General features: G+C 43.3%; 1 protein-coding gene across 1 annotated transcript in view; it reads left to right on the top strand.

Moving 5' to 3' along the window:
* ipo9 (importin 9) overlaps nt 1-21,537 on the top strand; it is a 169,329-nt gene that overhangs the window by 123,921 nt on the left and 23,871 nt on the right. Inside the window, exons 19-21 of the mRNA XM_072278524.1 lie at nt 12,268-12,434; nt 15,146-15,279; nt 21,150-21,272. Coding sequence (XP_072134625.1) covers nt 12,268-12,434; nt 15,146-15,279; nt 21,150-21,272 — 424 coding nt within the window. The remainder of the gene's footprint in view (nt 1-12,267; nt 12,435-15,145; nt 15,280-21,149; nt 21,273-21,537) is intronic.

Below are 21,537 nucleotides of genomic sequence, written 5' to 3' on the forward strand. Positions count from 1 at the left end.
GATCCCTCTGTTCTACTGCATTCTTCAATGCCCGACCATTTACCATGTATGTCCTATTTTGAATCGTCCTACCAAAGTGTAGCACCTCACATTTATCAGCATTAAACTCCATCTGCCAACTTTCAGCCCACTCTTCTAACTGGCCTAAATCTCTCCGCAAGTTTTGAAAACCTACTTCATTATCCACAACTCCACCTACCTTAGTATCATCTGCATACTTACTAATCCAATTTACCACCCCATCATCCAGATCAATAATGTATATGACAAATAACATTCGACCCAGTAGAGATCCCTGAGGCACACCACTAGTCACTGGCCTCCAATCTGACAAACAGTATTCCACTACCACTCTCTGGTGTCTCCCATCCAGCCACTGCTGAATCCATTTTACTACTTCAATATTAATACCCAACGATTGAACCTTCCTGACTAACCTTCCATGTGGTACCTTGTCAAAGGCCTTACTGAAGTCCATATAGACAACATCCACCGCTTTACCCTCGTCAACATTCCTAGTAACCTGTTCAAAAAATTCAATAAGATTTGTCAAGCATGACCTTCCATGCACAAATCCATGTTGACTGTTCCTAATCAGACCCTGTCTATCCAGATAATTATATATACCATCTCTAAGAATACTTTCCATCAATTTACCCACCACTGACGTCAAATTCACAGGCCGATAATTGCTAGGTTTACTCTTAGAACCCTTTTTAAACAATGGAACCACATGAGCAATACGCCAATCCTCCGGCACCATCCCTGTTTCTAATGACACTTGAAATATTTCTGTCAGAGCCCCTGTTATTTCCACACTAACTTCCCTCAATGTCCTAGGGAATATCCTGTCAGGACCTGGAGACCTATCCACTTTTATATTCCTTAAAAGCCCCAGTGCTACTACGACTTTAATCATCATAGTTTCCATAACCTCCCTACCCGTTTCCCTTATCTTACACAATTCAATATCCTTCTCCTTAGTGAATACTGAAGAAAAGAAATCGTTAAGAATTTCCCCCCATCTGTTTTGGCTCCACACATAGCTGTCCACTCTGATTCTCTAAGGGACCAATTTTATCCCTCACCATCCATTTGCTATTTATATAACGGTAGAAACCCTTGGGATTTATTTTCACCTTACTTGCCAAAGTAACCTCATATCTTCTTTTAGTTTTTCTAATTTCTTTCTTAAGATTCTTTTTACACTCTTTATATTCTTCGAGCACCTCATTTACTCCATGCTGTCTATATTTATTGTAGATCTCTCTTTTTTACGGAACCGAGTTTCCGATATCCCTTGAAACCCATGGCTCTCTCAAACCTTGGACCTTTCCTTTCAACCTAACAGGAACATAAAGATTCTGTACCCTCAACATTTCACCTTTAAATGACCTCTATTTCTCTATTACGTCCTTCCCATAAAACAAATTGTCCCGATCCACTCCTTCTAAATCCTTTTGCATCTCCTCAAAGTTAGCCTTTCTCCAATCAAAAATCTCAACCCTGGGTCCAGATCTATCCTTCTCCATAATTATATTGAAACTAATAGCATTGTGATCACTGGACCCAAAGTGCTCCCCAACACAAACCTCCGTCACCTGACCTATCTCATTCTCTAACAGGAGATCCAATACTGCCCCTTCTCTCATTGGTACCTCTATGTATTGCTGCAAAAAACTACCTTGCACACATTTTACAAACTCCAAACCATCCAGCCCTTTTACAGTATGGGCTTCCCAGTCTATGTGTGGAAAATTAAAATCTCCCACAATCACAACTTTGTGCCTACTACTAATATCTGCTCTCTCCTTACAAATTTGCTCCTCCAATTCTCGCTCCCCATTAGGTGGTCTATAATACACCCCCATAAGAATTACTACACCTTTCCCATTCTTCAATTCCACCCAAATAGCCTCACTAGACGAGCACTCTAATCTATCCTGCCAGAGCACCGCTGTAATATTTTCTCTGACAAGCAATGCATCCCCTCCCCCTCTTGTCCCTCTGATTCTATCACACCCTTCCTGGACCCATGTCTCGCTAATAGCTACCACATCATACTTCCAGGTATCAATCCATGCTTTAAGCTCATCCACCTTTCTTACAATGGTCCTAGCATTAAAATAAATGCATTTGAGAAATTTTTCACCTCTTACTGTCTGTTTATCACTAATTGTGCAAACAATTTTACTATTTTCTTTTTCTTCCTTCTTCCCTACATCTGTTCCTACACTCTGGTTCCCCTCCCCCCTCATATCTAGTTTAAATCCACCGGAGCCTCTCTAGCAAACCTACCTGCAAGAATATTTGTTCCCCTCTAGTTCAGATGTAGATCGTCCTGCTGGAATAGGTCCCACCTTCCTTGGAAAACTGCCCAATTATCTATAAATCTGAAACCCTCCCTCCTGCACCATGCCTTCAGCCACGTGTTGATCGGCACTATCTTACTATTTCTAAACCCGCCTGCACGTGGCACTGGTAGCAATCCTGAGATTGCTATCCTGAGGGTCCTGCCCTTCAACTTGGCGCCTAACTCCCTAAACTTACCTTTCAGGACCTCCACACTCTTCCTACCCATGTCATTGGTCCCTACATGGACCAGGGCATCCGGCTTCTCACCCTCCCTCTTGAGAATACCGAGAACTCGATCCGAGATATCGTGGAGCTTGGCACCAGGGAGGCAACAGACCATCTGGGATTCTCTATCTCTTCCACAGAACCTCTTATCTGTCCCCCTAACTATCGAATCCCCTATCACTACTGCTCTCCTCTTTTCCCTCCTTCCCTTCTGAGTTGAGGGTCCCATCTCTGTGCCAGAGATGCAACCACTGCAACTTGTCCCTGGTAGGTCGTCCCCATCAACAGTATCCAAAACAATGTACTTATTATTGGTGGGAATGGCCACAGGGGTGCTCTGCTCATTCTGTCTCTTCCCTTTCCCTCTCCTGACAGTCACCCAGCTACCTGTCTCCTGACTCTTAGGGGTGACTATCTCCTTGTAACTCCTCTCTATTTCTGCCTCTGCCTCCGGAATGATCCGAAGTTCATCCAGCTCCAGCTCCAGTTCCCTAACTCGGTTTGTCAGGAGCTGCAGCTGGATGCATCTTTCGCAGGTGTAGTAATCAGAGACGATTGTGCTCGCCCTGACTTCCCACATCCTGCAAACGGATCACTCAACTGCCCTAACTGTTGCCTTCATGACCTACTCTTAAGGTAATTAGATTTATTAAAGGAACTTACCCGGCCTTACCTCACTTGGAGTGAAGCTCTTCCTCAGCCTCTGCTCGCTGAAGCCTCAGGAGCCAAAGCCTTCCTACTCTTGTCTCCCTCTACTCCATTGCCCACTACATCGTCGCCTGCTCCGTTCTAATGCTGACTTCGTTCTAAACTTGGGTCCATGTTCATCACCATTTGTGCCAAGTGTTTCGCAGCCTTAAAAAATTCTGCCAATTGCTTCAGAGTGGAAGACCTGACCTCTTTCCAGGATTCATCAATGCTGCTGATGGCATGTCTGATGTTGAAGGACTTCCACCATTCCCTCACCGTTGGTAAACTCCCGGGATTTTCAAAATCGTCTGTTGCTTACAGCATCTGAGAGAGAGTTTGTCGTAAAAAATATGCCTTGAATGTGGATATCACATCTGGGTGGAGTGGTTGAATCAACGATGTTGTGTTAGGTGGCAGGAAACACACTGTCATGTTAGGATGAATGCTGTCCAAATGTTTAGGATGGGCTGGCACATTGTTAGACAACAAAAGAACTTTAAGGGCAAGATTCTGTTCCCGGAGTAACGTTCAGCCTCAGCAGCAAAATGATTAGCAAACCAATTTTCAAAGATTTGACCAGTGAACCATGCTTTCTTGTTAGCATATTCTTACTCAAACGCTTAAGAGCACGGGGCTTTAGTGAATGGTAAACTAAGAGAGGCTTCATCTTACAGTCTCCTTCGGCATTGGAACACATAAGCAAAGTCAATCTATCCTTTGCTGCCTTGAAACCTGACACAGTTTTTTCATCCTTATGTAAGTGCGTTTCGGCATATGCTTCCTAAAAAGCATGGTCTCGTCTGCATTAAACACCTGCTTTGGTGTGATGCCTAACTCAGCTATCATAACCCGCAGCTGCACAGGGTAGCATCCCAGAGCTGTGTTACCTTCACCTGATGCTGCCCTGTTTATAACTTCCAACTTTTTCCCAAGTGTTAAAGCGGTTCTCTGCTGCTTGGCTGATGGCCCAGGACTTGACATTGGACGCTTAGGAGGCATAGTTAAGTATTTCAAGCACAAAATCATAGCACCATAGGTAAAAACACAAAAGTTTAAGAGCACAAGATGGCACATCCATATGTTGCCAAAACCAATGCGAGACTAGCGGGAGTGAGACTGTGAGGCGTGCGCACGTGACTTGTATTGGCGGGAAAGCAGTGCTCCTGGCATAACTGTGAGTTTTGGACGCATAAACGAGAAGTTGGTAGAAATACAAACTATATTTCCAGAAAAGTTGGGATATTTTCCAAAATGCAATAAAAACAAAAAATCTGTGATATGTTAATTCATGTGAACCTCTATTGAACTGACGAAAGTATAAAGAAAAGATTTTCAATAGTTTTACTGACCAACTTAATTTTATTTTGTAAACATACATAAATTTAGAATTTGATGGCTGCAACACACTCAACAAAAGTTGGGACAGAGGCATGTTTACCATTGTGTTACTTCACCTTTCCTTTTAATAACACTTTTTAATCAATTTGGAACTGAGGATACTAATTGTAGTAGATTTGCGATTGGAAATTTTGTCCAGTCTTGCTTGATATAAGACTTCAGCTGCTCAACAGTCCATGGTCTCCGTTGTCTGATTCTCCTCTTCATGATGCGCCATACATTTTCAATAGGAGATAGATCTGGACTGGCAGCAGACCAGTCAAGCACACGAACTCTTGTGTTTACAAAGCCACGCTGTTGTAGCCCGTGAGAAGGTGGTCTGGCATTGTCCTGGCATGGATGTCCTGGGAAGAGACGTCGCCTTGATGGCAACATATGTCTCTCTAAAATCCTGATATACTCCTCAGAGTCAATGGTACCTTCACATACATGCAACTCACCCATGTCATGGGCACTGATGCACCCCCATGCTGGCTTTTGCACCTTTCACTGATAACAATCTGGATGGTCGTTTTCATCTTTGGCACGAAGAACTGGACGCCCGTTTTTTCCGAAAACTAGCTGAAATGTGGACTCGTCTGACCACAGCACTCTGTTCCACAATCTTTCGGTCCATCTGAGATGAGCTCGGGCCCAGAGAACTCGCCGGCGTTTCTTCATAGAGTTGATGTATGGCTTCCTCCTTGCGTAATACAGTTTCAAGTTGCATTTCTGGATGCAGCGACGGACTGTGTTGAGTGACAATGGTTTTCCAAAGTACTCCCAAGTCCAGGTGGCTGTAATTGTCACAGTAGCATGACGGTTTCTTAGGCAGTACCGCCTGAGGGCTCAAAGATCACGTGCATTCATCAGTGGTTTCCGACCTTGCCCTTTACACACTGAGATTTCTCTGAATCTCTTCACAATATTATGTTGAAAGACCTAAATTCTCTGCAATCTTGCGTTGAGAAATGTTCCTTTTGAACTGACTAACAATTCTCTCATGAATTTTGGCACAAAGGGGTGAGCCACAACCCATCCTTGCTTGCAAAGACTGAGCCTTTCATGGATGCTACTTTTATACCCAGTCATGATACCTCACCTGCTACCAATTAGCCTGCTTAATGTGGAGTCTTCCAAACCGGTGTTACTTGGATATTCTGTGCACTTTTCAATCTTATTTTAACTCTGTCCCAACTTTTGTTGAGTGTGTTGCAGCCATCAAATTCTAAATTTGTGTATGTTTACAAAATACAATCAAGTTGGTCAGTAAAACTATTGAAAATCTTTTCTTTGTACTTTTGTCAGTTAAATAAAAGTTCACGTGAATTAATATATCACAGATCTTTGTTTTTATTGCATTTTGGAAAATATCCCAACTTTTCTGGAAATGTGGTTTGTAGGTTCCTTGCATAACTGTGAATCCGCATTGTCTGAAGGCGCATATAACGAGGATAGGGTGTATCTTCAAACTGGGCAACAAAGCCATCTATTTCATCATCTAAATCATTGATATACAGCATAAAAAGAAGCAATCCTAGCGCCAACCCCAGTGGAACACCACAAGTCACTGGCAGCCAACCTGGAAAGAATTCTTTTATTCCCACTCACTGCCTCCTACCAATCAGCCAATGCTCTAACCATGCCAGTACCTCTCCTGTCGTACTTGTTAAGCAGCCTCATGTGTGGCAGCTTGTCAAAAGCCTTCTGAAAGTCCAAATATACAACATCTACTGCATTCCATTTATATATCCTACATATAATCGCCTCAAAGAATTGCAACAGGTTCGCAGGCAAGATTTTCCCTTGAGAGCCCATGCTGACTTAGTCCTATAATTGTCCTGTGTCACCAAGAACTCCATAACCTCATCCTTTAACAGTTGACTCCGACATCTTCCCAACCACTGAGACCATATTACTTGGTTTATAGTATCCTTTCTGCTGCCTTCCTCATTTCTTAAAGAGTGTAGTGACATATGTAATTTTCCAGTCCTCTGGCACCATCACAGAGTCCAGTGATTTTTGAAAGATCATTGCTAATGCCTCCAGAATTTCTATTGCCACCCCTTTCAGAACCCTGGGGTACAGTTCACCTGATCTGGGTGACTTATGTTTCGTTGGGTTTTTCAGCTTTTTGAGCACCTTCTCCCTTATAATAGTAACTGCACTCACTTCTCTTCTCTCACATCCTTCAACATCTGGCACTCTCCTAGTGTCTTCCACAGTGAAGACTGATGGAAGATACTCAGTTAGTTCTTGTGATAGCTGTTTAATTGGGCCAAAATATACTGGTCCTGGTGTATCCCAATTAACCTGAATGGACTGGAATTGAATGGAAGGCTTGTTGAAACCTGGAAAAGCATCAAAGCAGATTGTAATCAAGGATGCTGAGGCTTTATAAGGCATTGGGCAGACCACACAAAGTATAGTGAGCAGTTTTGGGTCCTTTAACTGAGAAAAGATGTGCTGATATTGGAGAGGGTCCAGGGGAGGTTCACAAAAATTATCCCAGAAATGAGCGGGTTAATGTATGAGGAGTTCTTGATGGCTCTGGGCCTGTACTCACTGGAGTTAAGAAGAATAAGGGCGTATCTCACTAAAACCTGTTGAATATTGAAAGACCTAGATAGAGTGGATATTGAGAGGATGTTTCTTCTAGTGGGGCAGCCTAGGACCAGAGGGCAAAGCCTCAGAAAAGAGGGATGTCCCTTTTGAACAGAGATGAGAAAGAATTTCTTTAGCTAGAGTATGATGAATCTGGAATACATTGCTGCAGATGGCCGTGGAGGGCGTAATTGGGGATATTTAAAGCAGAGATTGATAGATTCTTGGTAAGCAAGGGTGTCAAAGGTTATGGGGAGAAGACAGGAGATTGGGGTTGAGGGGGATAATAAGTCACCCAAAATCAAGTGGGGGAGCTGACTTGATGGACTGAATGGCCTAATGATGCTCCTATGACTTATATCTTATGGTCAGATTGTAACGAATCTCCAAATATGTGTAAGGGCACTTTGCTTTATCTTCACTGAAAGGGTGGTACATATTTGTTACTTTCTGCAGCACAGTTGAGAAGGTCAAAGAGGCAGAGAGCACTACAGCACAGAAACAGACCTTTCAACCCATCTAGTCTGTGGTGAGCTGCTCGTCTCCCAAACGCTGTCAATCCACACCTGGACCATAGCCCTCCATACCCTTCCCATCCATGTACTTATCCAAACTTATCTTAAATGTTGCAATCAAACCCACATCCATCACTTGAGCTGGTAGCTCATTCCACACTCACACCATCCTTTGAGTGAAGATGTTCTTCCCCCACCTTTAGATATTTCACTTTATCATCCATAACATATGATCTCTAGTTCTAGTCTCACCCAACCACTGGAAAAAGCTCTATACCCTTCATAATTTTGTATATCTGCATCAAATTTCCCCTCAATCTTCTACGTTCTAGGGAATGAAGTCTTAACCTATTCAACCTCTCCCCCTAACCCTGGTCCTCAAGTCCTGGCAACATCCTTGTAAATTTTCTCTGTACTCTTTCAATCTTACTGATATATTTTCTGTAGGTAGTGACCACAACTGCACACAATACTGCAAATTTGATGTCAGCCAGTACAGTGTTATAAAAAATATTCACCACCCTTGGAAGTTTACATGTTTTATTGTTTTACAACGTTGAATCAGAGTGGATTTAATTTGGCATTTTTTACACTGATCAACAGAAAAGACTTTCATGTCAAAGTGAAAACAAATTTCTACCAATTGGTCTAAATTTTACAATTAATTGCATAATTACTCACCTCCTTCAAATCAGTAGAAACACCTTTGACAGCAATTACGGCCTTGAGTCTGTGTGGATAGCTGCAACTGGTGAAGCACCCGGGCAACAGTTGTATGCACAGTCTCTCCCATTTCAGCTACTGAAACTTGTAACTCCTCCTGAATTGTCATAGGTCTCTTAGTGACCTCCCTCACTAGTCCCCTTCTTGTATGGTCACTCAGTTTTTGAGGACGGCCTGCTCTAGGCAGATTTAACAGATGTCATATTCTTTTCATTTCTTGATGATTGATATAACTGTATTCCAAGGGATATTCAGTGACTTGGAAATTTTCTTGTATCCATCTCCTGACTTGTGCTTTTCAATAACCTTTTCAAGGAGTTGATATTCTTTTGTCTTCATGTTGTAGTTTTTGCCAAGATACTGACTCACCAGCAGTTGGGCCTTCCAGATACAGGTGTACTTTTACTACAATCTATTCAAACACCTTGGCTGCACACAGGTCTCCAATAACAGATCTCCATTTATCTAATTATGTAACTTCTAACACCAATTGGCTGCACCAGTGATGATTTGGTGTGTCATAACAAAGGGGGTGAATACTTATGCAATCAATTATTTTGTGTTTTTATATTAGTAATGAATTTAGATCACCTTGTAGAGATCTGTTTTCACTTTGACAGGAGAAGAGTTTTTCTGTTGATGTGTCAAAAAAAGCCAAATTAAATCCACTTGGTTTAATGTTGTAAAATAATAAAGCATGAAAACTTCTAAGAGGGGGGTGAATACTTTTTATAGGCACTGTATATGCCAAGTTAAACTAATTGAGTCAGGTGAGCAAGGAAATAGAAATACTGTGATAGGGAAAGTTAAGTCCTCTAAACCAGCGTGAATAACTTCACTGACCTCAACATCGAACAGATTCCATAACCTATGGACTCTACAACTCACGTTCTTCGTATTATTTATCTACTTACATTTTTTTTGCACTGATATCTTCTTTTGCGCATTGGTTGGTTGTCTTTGTTAATGTATACTTTTTCATAAACTATTATATATCTTTATTTTCCTGTAAATGCCTGCAAGAAAATGAGTGTCAAGGTGGTATATGGTGAAATATACACATATATACTTTGATAATAAATTTACTCTAAAACTTTGAGGTGGTAGGTTAGGCATGATACTTAATGGCAGGAACTACAAGGGGTATGAAACCAGAGACTCGTAAATGACTACAGATGCACGGTGGAGAGAATTGTGACTGGTTGCATCACCTTCTGGTGTGGAGGAGCCACTGCACAGGATTGGAAGAAGCTGCAGAAATTTGCAGACTCAGCCAGCTCCATCATGGGCACTTGCCTCCCCAGCATTGAGGACACCTTCTAAAGGCGATGCCTTAAAAAGGTGGCATCCATCATTAAGGACCCCCATGATCCAGGACATGCCCTCTTCTCATTGCTACCATCAAGGAGGAGGTACAGGAGCCTGATGACACACACTAAATATTTTAGGAACAGCTTCTTCCTTTCTGCCGTCAAATTTCTAAATAACCATATAACAATTACAGCACAGAAACAGGCCATTTCGACCCTTCTAGTCCGTGCCGAACTCTTACTCTCACCTAGTCCCAACGACCTGCACTCAACCCATAACCATTCCTTTCCTGTCCATATATCTGTCCAAATTAAAGTGAAACAACAACATCGAACCTGCCTCAACCACTTCTGCTGGAAGCTCGTTCCACACAGCTACCACTCTCTCAGTAAAGAAGTTCCCCCTCATGTTACCACTAAACTTTTAGACCATAAGACCATAAGACAAAGGAGCAGAAGTCGGTCATTCGACCCATTGAGTCTGCTCCGCCATTTTATCATGAGCTGATCCATTCTCCCATTTAGTCCCACTCTCCCGCCTTCTCACCATAACCTTTGATGCCCTGGCTACTCAGATACCTATCAATCTCTGCCTTAAATACACCCAATGACTTGGCCTCCACTGCTGCCTGTGGCAACAAATTCCATAGATTCACCACCCTCTGACTAAAAAAATTTCATCACATTTCTGTTCTGAATGGGCGCCCTTCAATCCTTAAATCATACCCTCTGGTACTAGACTCACCCATCATGGGAAACAACTTTGCCACATCCACTCTGTCCATGCCTTTCAACATTTGAAATGTTTCTATAAGGTCTTCCCTCATTCTTCTAAACTCCAAGGAATACAGTCCAAGAGAGGACAGACGTTCCTCATATGTTAACCCTCTCATTCCCGGAATCATTCTAGTGAATCTTCTCTGTACCCTCTCCAACGTCAGCACATCCTTTCTTAAATAAGGAGACCAAAACTGCCCACAGTATTCCAAGTGAGGTCTCACCAGCGCCTTATAGAACCTCAACATCACATCCCTGCTCCTATACTCTATTCCTCTAGAAATGAATGCCAACATTGCATTCGCCTTCTTCACTACCGACTCAACCTGTCGGGTATCCTGTACGAGGACTCCCAAGTCCCGTTGCACCTCAGAACTTTGAATTCTTTCCCCATTTAAATAATAGTCTGCCCTTTTATTTCTTCTGCCAAAGTGCATAACCATACACTTTCCAACATTGTATTTCATTTGCCAATTCTTTGCCCATTCTTCCAATCTATCCAAGTCTCTCTGCAGACTCTCTGTTTCCTCAGCACTACTGGCCCCTCCACCTATCTTTGTATCGTCAGCAAACTTAGCCACAAAACCATCTATTCCATAATCCAAATTGTTGATGTACAATGTAAAAAGAAGCGGCCCCAACACGGACCCCTGTGGAACACCACTGGTAACCGGCAGCCAACCAGAATAGGATCTCTTTATTCCCACTCTCTGTTTCCTGCCAATCGGCCAATGCTCTGTCCACGTATGTAACTTCCCCATAATTCCATGGGTCCTTGTAAAGTAGCCTCGTGTGGCACCTTGTCAGAGGCTTTCTGAAAATCCAAATATACAACATCCACTGCATCTCACTTGTCTAGCCTACTGGTAATTTCCTCAAAAAATTGTAATAGGTTTGTCAGGCAGGATTTTGCCCTTTAACTCTCAAATCATGTCCTCTTGTTTGAATCTCCTCCATTCTCATTGGAAAAAGCCTATCCACGTCAACTCTATCAATCCCCACAGTGGTGCTTTAGTAGAATTGACTAGTGGACTCGTCTGGGGAGGCTATTTGGGTGGAATTGAGGAATAGGAAAGGTGTTGTGACACTTATAGGGGTGTATTATAGACCACCTAATGGGGACCGAGAACTGGAGGAGCAAATTTGTAAGGAGATAGCAGATATTTGTAGTAAGCACAAGGTTGTGATTGTGGGAAATTTTAATTTTCTACAGATAGACTGGAAAGCCCATTCTGTAAAAGGGCTGGATGGTTTGGAGTTTGTCAAATGTGTGCAAGATAGATTTTTGCAGCAATACATAGAGGTACCAACTAGAGAAGGGGCACTGTTGGATCTCCTGCTAGGGAATGAAATGGGACAGGTGACGGAGGTTTGTGTTGGGGAGCGCTTTGGGTCCAGTGATCACAATACCATTAGTTTCAATATACTTACGGACAATGGACAATGAATCCATGAATATCGCGGTATTTTTACCCTCTCTTTTTACACTACTTATTTAATTTAATATTCTTTCTTCATATATACATATTGTAATATATAGTTATTTTTTTTACGTATTGCAATGTACTTCTGCTGCAAAACAACAAAACTCATGATGTAGACCAGTGATATTAAACCTGATTTTAATTCTGTGGTGTATTTTTTCGCTTTGTCCTTTGATGGAGATGTTCACTGTTTTTTGCTTTCTTTAGTCTCTGATTATGGTGTTTGCACACCTTGTCCACAATCAGCTGGAGCCTCTGTTGGAGTTTCTTTGCAGCCTGCCTGGACCCACTGGTAAACCTGCACTGGAGTTCGTCATGTCCGAATGGACTACCCGGCAGCCTCTGTTCTACGGACAGTACGAGGGCAAAGTCAGGTGTGTTTCCAGTTGAACTCTCGAGAGTTTGAGCAAATACACTGATATTGGGGGGTGGGATTCAGAGGGTGTGATTAGGAAAGAGGAGTTAGAATATACGGTAATTATGGGAAAGATTGAAGGGAAGAAAGCAAGAGGAAGACAAAGACAAATGATGATAGAGAGGGCAGCCAGAGAACTGGAAATGAATACCAATGAATTGATCCACTTGACCCGAAACAGGAGTGTGTGGGCCATGGCAGTCAAAGCTCAAACTGGGCATGGCACCTGATGATGATGATTTAGGGGCAGGGAGGTGATGGTCACTTGGTGGTTCAAGGATGTGTACAGAGGCATGCAGCATTCATGTGAAATGTACAGAGTCATAGAGCCTCAGAGTACAAGGACTTCCCTTTAGAATGGAGATGAGAAGGAATTTCTTTAACCAGAGGATGGTGAACCTGTGGAATTCATTGCCACAGGCTGCTCTGGATACCATGTCATTAGGTATTGTGAATTCTGGTTAATTGGGTCATTGGTTGATCAGGGCAGCTGCTTATCTGAGGTATGAGTTGAGAAATGTGCCGGGATTCCGTTTGTTTATTTAGGACATGGACTGTTGCCAAAGTAGAGTCATTAGGCACAACACTGCTTAGAGCAGACAGCAGTTTTAAAATAGTGTCAGTTCTGTGTGTTTGTTTTCAAAAAGCAATGATTTTTATCACTGATAGTTGGTGAGAAATAAGTAGTAAGGCAATTTGGAACTGTTTGGCTTGCTGCGGTTTCAAGCATTCAGACGTAGAAATGGCTGGAAGTGACAAGTTAGGAACTACAAAGAATTTGAAGGCATCGACAATCATCTTAAATGTTAAAATGAAAATGAAGATTTGGAGGATGCATTTGTCGATAGCACTGTATGAAGTCAGTCCATTATCTGCAGTCACTGTCAGTGCTGATTTTGGTCATTGCATACACTGGATGAATTCCTCTGTCGATAATTATTGGGAACTAGTACAAAGTTTTATAGTACTGTAGATGTATTGGTAATGTTCTCATGTGTTCTGTATTTCATTTAAGTACAGTTTGCCTATTTTTATACCCTTTTAGCTATTACCATGAAACTTCGGCCTACTGCTTAATTGGGCCAAAATTTGCTGGTCTCAGTGTGCCCCGGTTAACAGGCATCCACTGTATATTTAAAGTGGAGCTTGATATGGCACTGAATGTTACATGGAGAAGACAGGAATCTGGGGTTTAGAGGGATAATAAATCAGCCATGATGGACTGGTGGAGCAGACTTGATGGGCCAAATAGCCTAATGGCACTTGTATGTCTAATAGTTTTATAGAGTACTACAGCTCAGAAACAGGCCCTTTGGCCCATCTAGTCCATTCTGAGCTGTTCTGCTAAGTTAAACTCGGGCAGTAATGCATAGAAATAATAATTTTCTGAGAATCATTGCCTTGTCATGATGGAGGGGCTTGTGACTTCTTAAGATCCCGAGAGCAATGTTGTCTGGAGCTTCGCTCCTGGTAGGGTCACCCATGTTGGTAAGGTCAAGAGTGATCCAACCAAGACATCAACTATGTAGCTGGTAGAAGATGATGGCATATCATAATGGTGGAGAAAGGCTGAAACCTTGTCTTGTCATCCTGAATTCCGTGTCACTGGACCCTGACCCCGACCTGTCAAGGACTGTGTGGTAGTGGCTGCCATGCATCAGCCTCCCTGTGTTAAATAAAGTCCTGCACAGGCATTTTACAATTTGGGAACACACCCTAAAGATCCATCCTTTTGAGAATATTATACTCGTCTTGAATGATCACAATGTTCATTTTCGTAATTAAAAACAGCAGAGGCGTTTTATGTTTAAGAAAACTCATAGAGTGGTGGCTGTGTGGAATGAGCTTCCAGTAGAAGTGGTAGAGACAGGTTCGATATTGTCATTTAAAGAAAAATTGGATAGTTATATGGACAGGAAAGGAATGGAGAGTTATGGGCTGAGTGCAGGTCGGTGGGACCAGGTGAGAGTAAGCGTTCGGCACGGACTAGAAGGGCCGAGATGGCCTGTTTCTGTGCTGTAATTGTTATATGGTTAAAAGTCATAGCAACTCCTTGATTGTACTCCAAACACTGAACACAAAGCACAGTAAAAATACTTTACGTAATTACATCATCACGTCATACTAGCCTCTGAAGCCTAACACAACGTCAGTGGTTGTGATTACCCTGCACAGAATTCACTAAAACTCTGGTCTCACCGATTCACCAACCCAGGGTCCATTGGACTGTCTAACCTGCCAACAACTGACTGGCCCTGGGGAGCCGTCAGCCTTAGTCTAACCAATCAGCCAAGCTCAGTCCAGTGGAACATCTGCATTGCTCTGCTTTGAATGTGGAGAACAAACAATATCACAGCATAGTTCAAATTCTGTGCAGTCTATGATAAGTTTGTATGTTCTCCTGACCACATGTTTTTCTTGGTGCTCCTGTTTCCTCCCAGGTTTCAACGATATGCTGACTTTTGGATTAATTGGTCAGATGGGTGTCATTAGTTATAGTTAATGAGATTTGGGAATGTTATGTTGGCTCGTAAAGCATGGTGTCACTTGTGGACTGATCCCAGCTCATCCTTGGACTGAATTGGTTGTTAACGTAAATGATGCATTTCACTGTGTGACAAAGCTAATGTTTCTGAAATGATTATTAATCTGGGTGTGTTTACTTCACAGTACTGTTGCAATGTGTAAGCTTCTGCAACATGGTATAAACACAGATGATAAGCGACTGCAGAACATCATGGTGAGAGGGGAGGAGGTGTTCAATGCCGATGAAGGAATTCGCACTCGCTCCAAGGCAGCAAAAAGTAAGAATTTCCAAATTCAGTCTTGGGATTTGAAGGCTACCGACCAGCTTTTGCCCTTTATCTCTTTATTAAGGCATCTACTAATTACTGGAGTAGCTGCAGAAGAGAGATCCTGTACCTAAATATTAATGAGGTGTTCTTGGCCTGCAAGTAACAGAATGTTAAACCTACCCATTAACCTTCAGTTAGGGTCCTAAGCAGTACTTCACCTGCGAATCTGTTAGATTGACTGCTCCAATGCGGGGCTCCTCTGCATCTGTCGACCTGACATAAATTGGGTGACCACTTTGTCAAACGCCTCTGCTCCATCCACCAAAAGTGGAATTCCCCGGTGGCCAGTCATTTTAATTCTATCCTTTTTCCCATTCCAACATGTCAGTCCTAGGCTGCTGCTTCTGCCACGATGAGGCCACTCTCAGGGTGGGGCAGCAATAACTCATAACCCATCTAGATAACTTCCGACCTGATGGCATGAACATCGATTTCTCTTTTTGGTAACCTATTTTTCTCTTTCTTTTTCCATTCCCTCTTTCCTCTTTGATTCCCCACTCTGGCCTCTTATTTCTCCTCACCTGCCTATCACCTCCTCCTGATGCCCCGCCTTGTTTCCCTTTCTTCCATGGCCTGCTCTTCTTTCCTCTCAGGTTCCTTCATCTCTTTTATCTTTCCCATCCACTTGGTATCACCTATCACTTTCTAGCTAGTTCTCCTTTCCTGTCCTGATGAAGGGTCTCAGCTTGAAATGTTAGTTGTGTATTCACTTCCATAGATTCTGCCTGACCTGCTAAGTTCTTCCAGCATTTTGCATGTGTGTTATTCTTAGTCCATTTGCTTTGGCTGAGGAGTGATCTAATTCAGGCGTATAAAATTCAGAGAGGCACAGAGAAGGCAGAGAGTGAGAAAGTTCCTCTTATGAACTGCCTATAAACCAAAGGTTTTGGTCTAAAGAAAGATAAATAGATGTAGAGGGTATTTGAAGAATATTTTCACCCAGAGGACGGTTGAAATTTGCAACACACCGCCTAAGGGTATGCTGGAGGCAGCTGTTTAAGAAGGATTTAGATTTTTTTAAAAAGATTAAAAATAAATTTATTGTCAAAGAATGTATATGTCGCCGTATACTTCACTGGAGTTGATTTTCTTACTGGCATTTACTGTATAGGAAAATAAATACAGTGGAATTTATGAAAAACTATACATAACCATGACTTTAAACAAAATGGAGGACAAATCGTGTAAATAATTTTAAAAAGTAACTAAGTACTACTAAGAATATGCATTGTAGAGACTTTGAAAGTGAGTCCATTCAGTGTTCAATTCCTCCGTCTCCGCCGCATCTGCTCTCAGGATGAGGCTTTTCATTCTAGGACGAGGGAGATGTCTTCCTTTTTTAAAGAAAGGGGCTTCCCTTCCTCCACTATCAACTCTGCTCTTAAACGCATCTCCCCCATTTCACGTACATCTGCTCTCACTCCATCCTCTCGCCACCCCACTAGGAATAGGGTTCCCCTGGTCCTCACCTACCACCCCACCAGCCTCCGGGTCCAACATATTATTCTCCGTAACTTCCGCCACCTCCAACGGGATTCCACCACTAAGCACATCTTTCCCTCCCCCCCCCCCCCTCTGCATTCCGCAGGGATCGCTCCCTACACAACTCCCTTGTCCATTCGTCCCCCCCATCCCTCCCCACTGATCTCCCTCCTGGCACTTATCCGTGTAAGCGGAACAAGTGCTACACATGCCCTTACACTTCCTCCCTTACCACCGTTCAGGGCCCCAGACAGTCCTTCCAGGTGAGGCGACACTTCACCTGTGAGTCGACTGGGGTGATATACTGTGTCTGGTGCTCCCGATGTGGCCTTTTATATATGGGCGAGACCCGACGCAGACTGGGAGACCGCTTTGCTGAACATCTACGCTCTGTCCGCCAGAGAAAGCAGGATCTCCCAGTGGCCACACATTTTAATTCCACATCCCATTCCCATTCTGACATGTCCATCCACGGCCTCCTCTACTGTAAAGATGAAGCCACACTCAGGTTGGAGGAACAACACCTTATATTCCATCTGGGTAGCCTCCAACCTGATGGCATGAACATCGACTTCTCTAACTTCCGCTAAGGCCCCACCTCCCCCTCGTATCCCATCTGTTACTCATTTTCATGCACACATTCTTTCTCTCACTCTCCTTTTTCTCCCTCTGTCTCTCTGAATATACCTCTTGCCCATCCTCTGGGTCCCGCCCCCCCCCCCCCCGTCTTTCTTCCCGGACCTCCTGTCCCATGATCCTCTCGTATCCCCTTTTGCCTATCACCTGTCCAGCTCTTGGCTCTATCCCTCCCCCTCCTGTCTTCTCCTATCATTTTGGATCTCCCCCTCCCCCTCCAACTTTCAAATCCTTTACTCACTCTTCCTTCAGTTAGTCCTGATGAAGGGTCTCGGCCTGAAACGTCGACTGCACTTCTTCCTACAGATGCTGCCTGGCCTGCTGCGTTCACCAGCAACTTTGATGTGTGTTGCTCCATTCAGTGTTCAGATGAGCATTAGAAATGCCAGGGTAAAGAAGGCTAAGGGCCTTGTGCTTGGAATTGTGGTGTGTGTAGATGGGTACCTGTTTCTGCTCTGTCAAAAGGCACACAACCCATAGTGGTTCATAGATTCATAGAACACTACAGCACCGAAACAGGCCCTTTGGACCATCTAGTCCTTGCCAAAATGTTATTCTGCTTAGTCACATCAACTCATAGCCCTTCATACCCCTCCCATCCATGTACCTTTCCAAATTTATCTTAAATGTTGCCATTGAATTTCTCCATTTCTCATTTCTGCTGGCACCTCGTTCCAAACTCTCACCACCTTCTGAGCGAAGGTTTCCCCTCAGCTTCCCCTTAAATATTTTGCCCTTAACCTATGACTTCTAATTCTAGTCTCACCCAACCTCAGTGAAAAAGGCCTGCTTTCATTTACTCTATTGATACCCCTCATTATTTTGTATACCTCCATCAGATGTCCTGTCATTCTTCTGTGTTCCAGTGAACCTGTTTGACCTTTCCAAAAAATTCAGGTCCTGTCAAAATCGTTGTACATTTTCCTGTGTCCTTACTGATATATCATCAAATGCCATGTGCTCCTGTGATTAATGGAAAAGGAATAGGTGAAGATGAGGTTGAGGGCTTCATCTTTGCACATGGCGTGATAAGAGGGATGTGATAAGAGTTGTAGAAAAGTACAACACAGAAATGGGCCCTTTGGCCCATCTAGTCCATGCCAAAACCACTTAAGCAGGCTAGTCCCATAGACCTGCACCAGGACCATGACCCTCCATGCCACTTCCATCCATGTACTGGTCCAGACTTCTCTTAAATGTTCAAATCTAGCTCACATGCACCACTTGTGCTGGCTGCTCACATCCTCATGACCCTCACCTTTTACCTTTAACTCAAGACCTCTAGTTGTAGTCCTACCCAACCTCAGTGGAAAAAGCCAGCTTGCATTTATCCTGTCTATACCTTTCCAAATCTCCTCCCAAGCTTGTATGTTTAAGGAATAAAGTCCCTCAATCTTTTGTTATAACTCAGGTCTTCCAGACTCAGCAATATCCTTGTAAATTTTCTGTGTATTCTTTCAACCTTATTTACATTTTTCCTGTAAATAGGTGACCAAAACAGCACCAAATACCCCAAATTTTGCCTCACCAATGTCTTTTTCAACTTCAACATAACATCCCTTCTCCTGTACTCAAGACGTTGATTTATGAAGGCCACTGTGCCAAAAGCTTTCTATACGACCCTATCTACCTGTGACGTTGCTTTCAAGGAAATATGGACCTGTATTCCCAGATACCACCACACTCCTCAGTGTCTTACCACTTACTACCCTACCTACCAAAGTGCAGCACCTCGCACTTGTCAGCCTTAGATTTCATCTGCCATTTTTCAGACCTTTTCCCAGCCGGTCCAAATCCCTCTACAAGCCATGATAGCCTTCCTCGTTATCCACTACAGCCTCTGTCTTGGTGTCATCTGCAAATTTACTGATCCAGTTAACCACAATATCACCCAGATCACTAACGGGCCCAGCACTGATCCCTGTGGCACTCCACTAGTCACAGGCCTCCAGTCAGAGAGGCAACCATCTACTACCACTCTGTGGCTTCTCCCACAAAGCCAATGTCTAATCCAATTTAACACCTCATCTTGAATGCCACATGACTGATCCTTCTTGACCAGTCTCCCAAACAGGATGTCAAATGCCTTACTAAAGTTCACGCAGGCATCATCCACTGCCTTGCCTTCAACTTTGTTGGTAACTGTCTTGAAAAATCTATCAGGTCACCTGTCATCCTCTGTTGCTCCAAGGGGAAAAGGCCAAGTTCACTCAACCTATTGTCATAGGCACACTCTCCAATCCAGGCAACATGGTTGTAAATCTCCACTGCACTCTCTCTGTAGTATCCATATCCTTCCTGAACTGAGCACAGTACTCCCAAGTGGGGCCTAACTAAGGTCTGTATAACTGTAACATTACCTCATGGCTCTTGATCAATACCACGGTTGATGAAGGCCAACACACCATATGCCTTCTTAATAACACTCAACCTGCTCAGCAGCTTTGAGTGTCCTATGGACATGGACCCCAAGATCTTGCTGATCCTCCACACTGCCAAGAGTCCTACTATTAATATTATATTCTGTTTTCAATTTTGACCTACCGAAATGAACCGCTTCACACTTATCTGGGTTGAACTCCATCTGCCACTTCTCAGCCCAGTTCTGCATCCTGTCGATGTCCTGCAGTAACCACTGACAACCCTCCAGACTGTCCAAATACTTATATAGGTCGACCTTCGCTAATCCGACTACCTGTAATCTGGTTCCTTCGATAATTCGGCATTTTCACTAATCTGGCACTCCTCAGGTCCCAGTGGTGCCAGATTAGTGAAGATCGACCTGTATATCCAATCCCTTAGAACTGCATCCAACAACTTTTCAGTTTCTCATGTCAGACTCACTGGTCTGTAATTTCTGTTTTTTTTTTCCTTAAACAGCAGAACAACATTGCTATCCTCCAATCCTCTGGTATCTCACCTGTCGCTAAGGATGTTTTAAATATCTCCAGTCAAGAGAACCAGTTTATCAAGCAGTTCTTAAATATTCTCATTCTTTTGCAAAGCTGGTTATTTGCTTGATTCCTAAGTCTGTAACACTCATAAGAAATTGGAGGAACCCAGCAGGTCAGGCAGTGTCGATGGAAATAGATATACAGTCAATGTTTCGCGCCAAGACCCTTCTTCAGGACTGGAAAGGAAGGGGGCAGAAGCCAGAATAAGACGGTGGGGGAGGGGAGGGGAGTACAAGTCGGAAGGTGTTAGGTAGAGCCAGATGAGTCGGGGGGTGGGAATGAAGTGATTGGTGGTAGAGGTAAAGGGCTGAAGAAAGCATCTGATATAGGAGAGGAGAGTGGACCTTGGGAGAGAGGGAAGGAGGAGGGGAACCAGAGGTTAGTGATGAGCAGGTGAGAAGAGAAGGGGGTGAGAGGGGTATTAAGAATGGGGAATGGAAAAAGGGAGGAGGACGAATTACCAGAAGTTAAAGAAATCTAACAGATATTCATGCTGTTAGATTGGAGGTTATCCAGATGGAATATGAGTTGTTGCTCTTTCATCCTGAGAGTGAGTGGCCTCATCGTGACCATAGAGGAGGCCATGGACTGACAGGTTAAAACGGGAATGGGCAGTGGAATTAAAATGGTTGACCACTGGGAAATCCTTCTTGTTGCGGTTGGAGCAAAGATGCATCCGATGGAGCTCCTAAATCATTTTCCTAGTTCTCAGCATGATGTCCTTTTTGCTTGTTTTGGTTTCAACAGACCCAGAGCAATGGACAGATATTCCGCTACTGGTTAAACTCTTTAAGCTGGTGATCGGTGAACTCTCCAGTGTCATGGAGGCAAACAACTCCCGGCAATCCAATGCAGCTGAGTGGAATGAAGGTAATCTGGATCAGATCCTCCCCACCTCTTTTTCAATTACAATTGCCCCCTCTGCCACGTGCTTTTATAATTGCCCCACCTGCCAGACCCACCCATAGAACACTTATTACCTTACAACCATCGGACTTCTGAACCAGTATGGATAACTTCACTCACCTCAACTTTGAACTGATTCCACAATCTAGAAACTCACTTTCTACAACTCATGTTCTCAGTGTTATCTATCCATCCAACTGTCATCATCCATCTATCAACTTACCAATCA

This window comes from Mobula birostris, chromosome 14, assembly GCF_030028105.1.
Source record: "Mobula birostris isolate sMobBir1 chromosome 14, sMobBir1.hap1, whole genome shotgun sequence".
Taxonomy (NCBI): domain Eukaryota; kingdom Metazoa; phylum Chordata; class Chondrichthyes; order Myliobatiformes; family Myliobatidae; genus Mobula; species Mobula birostris.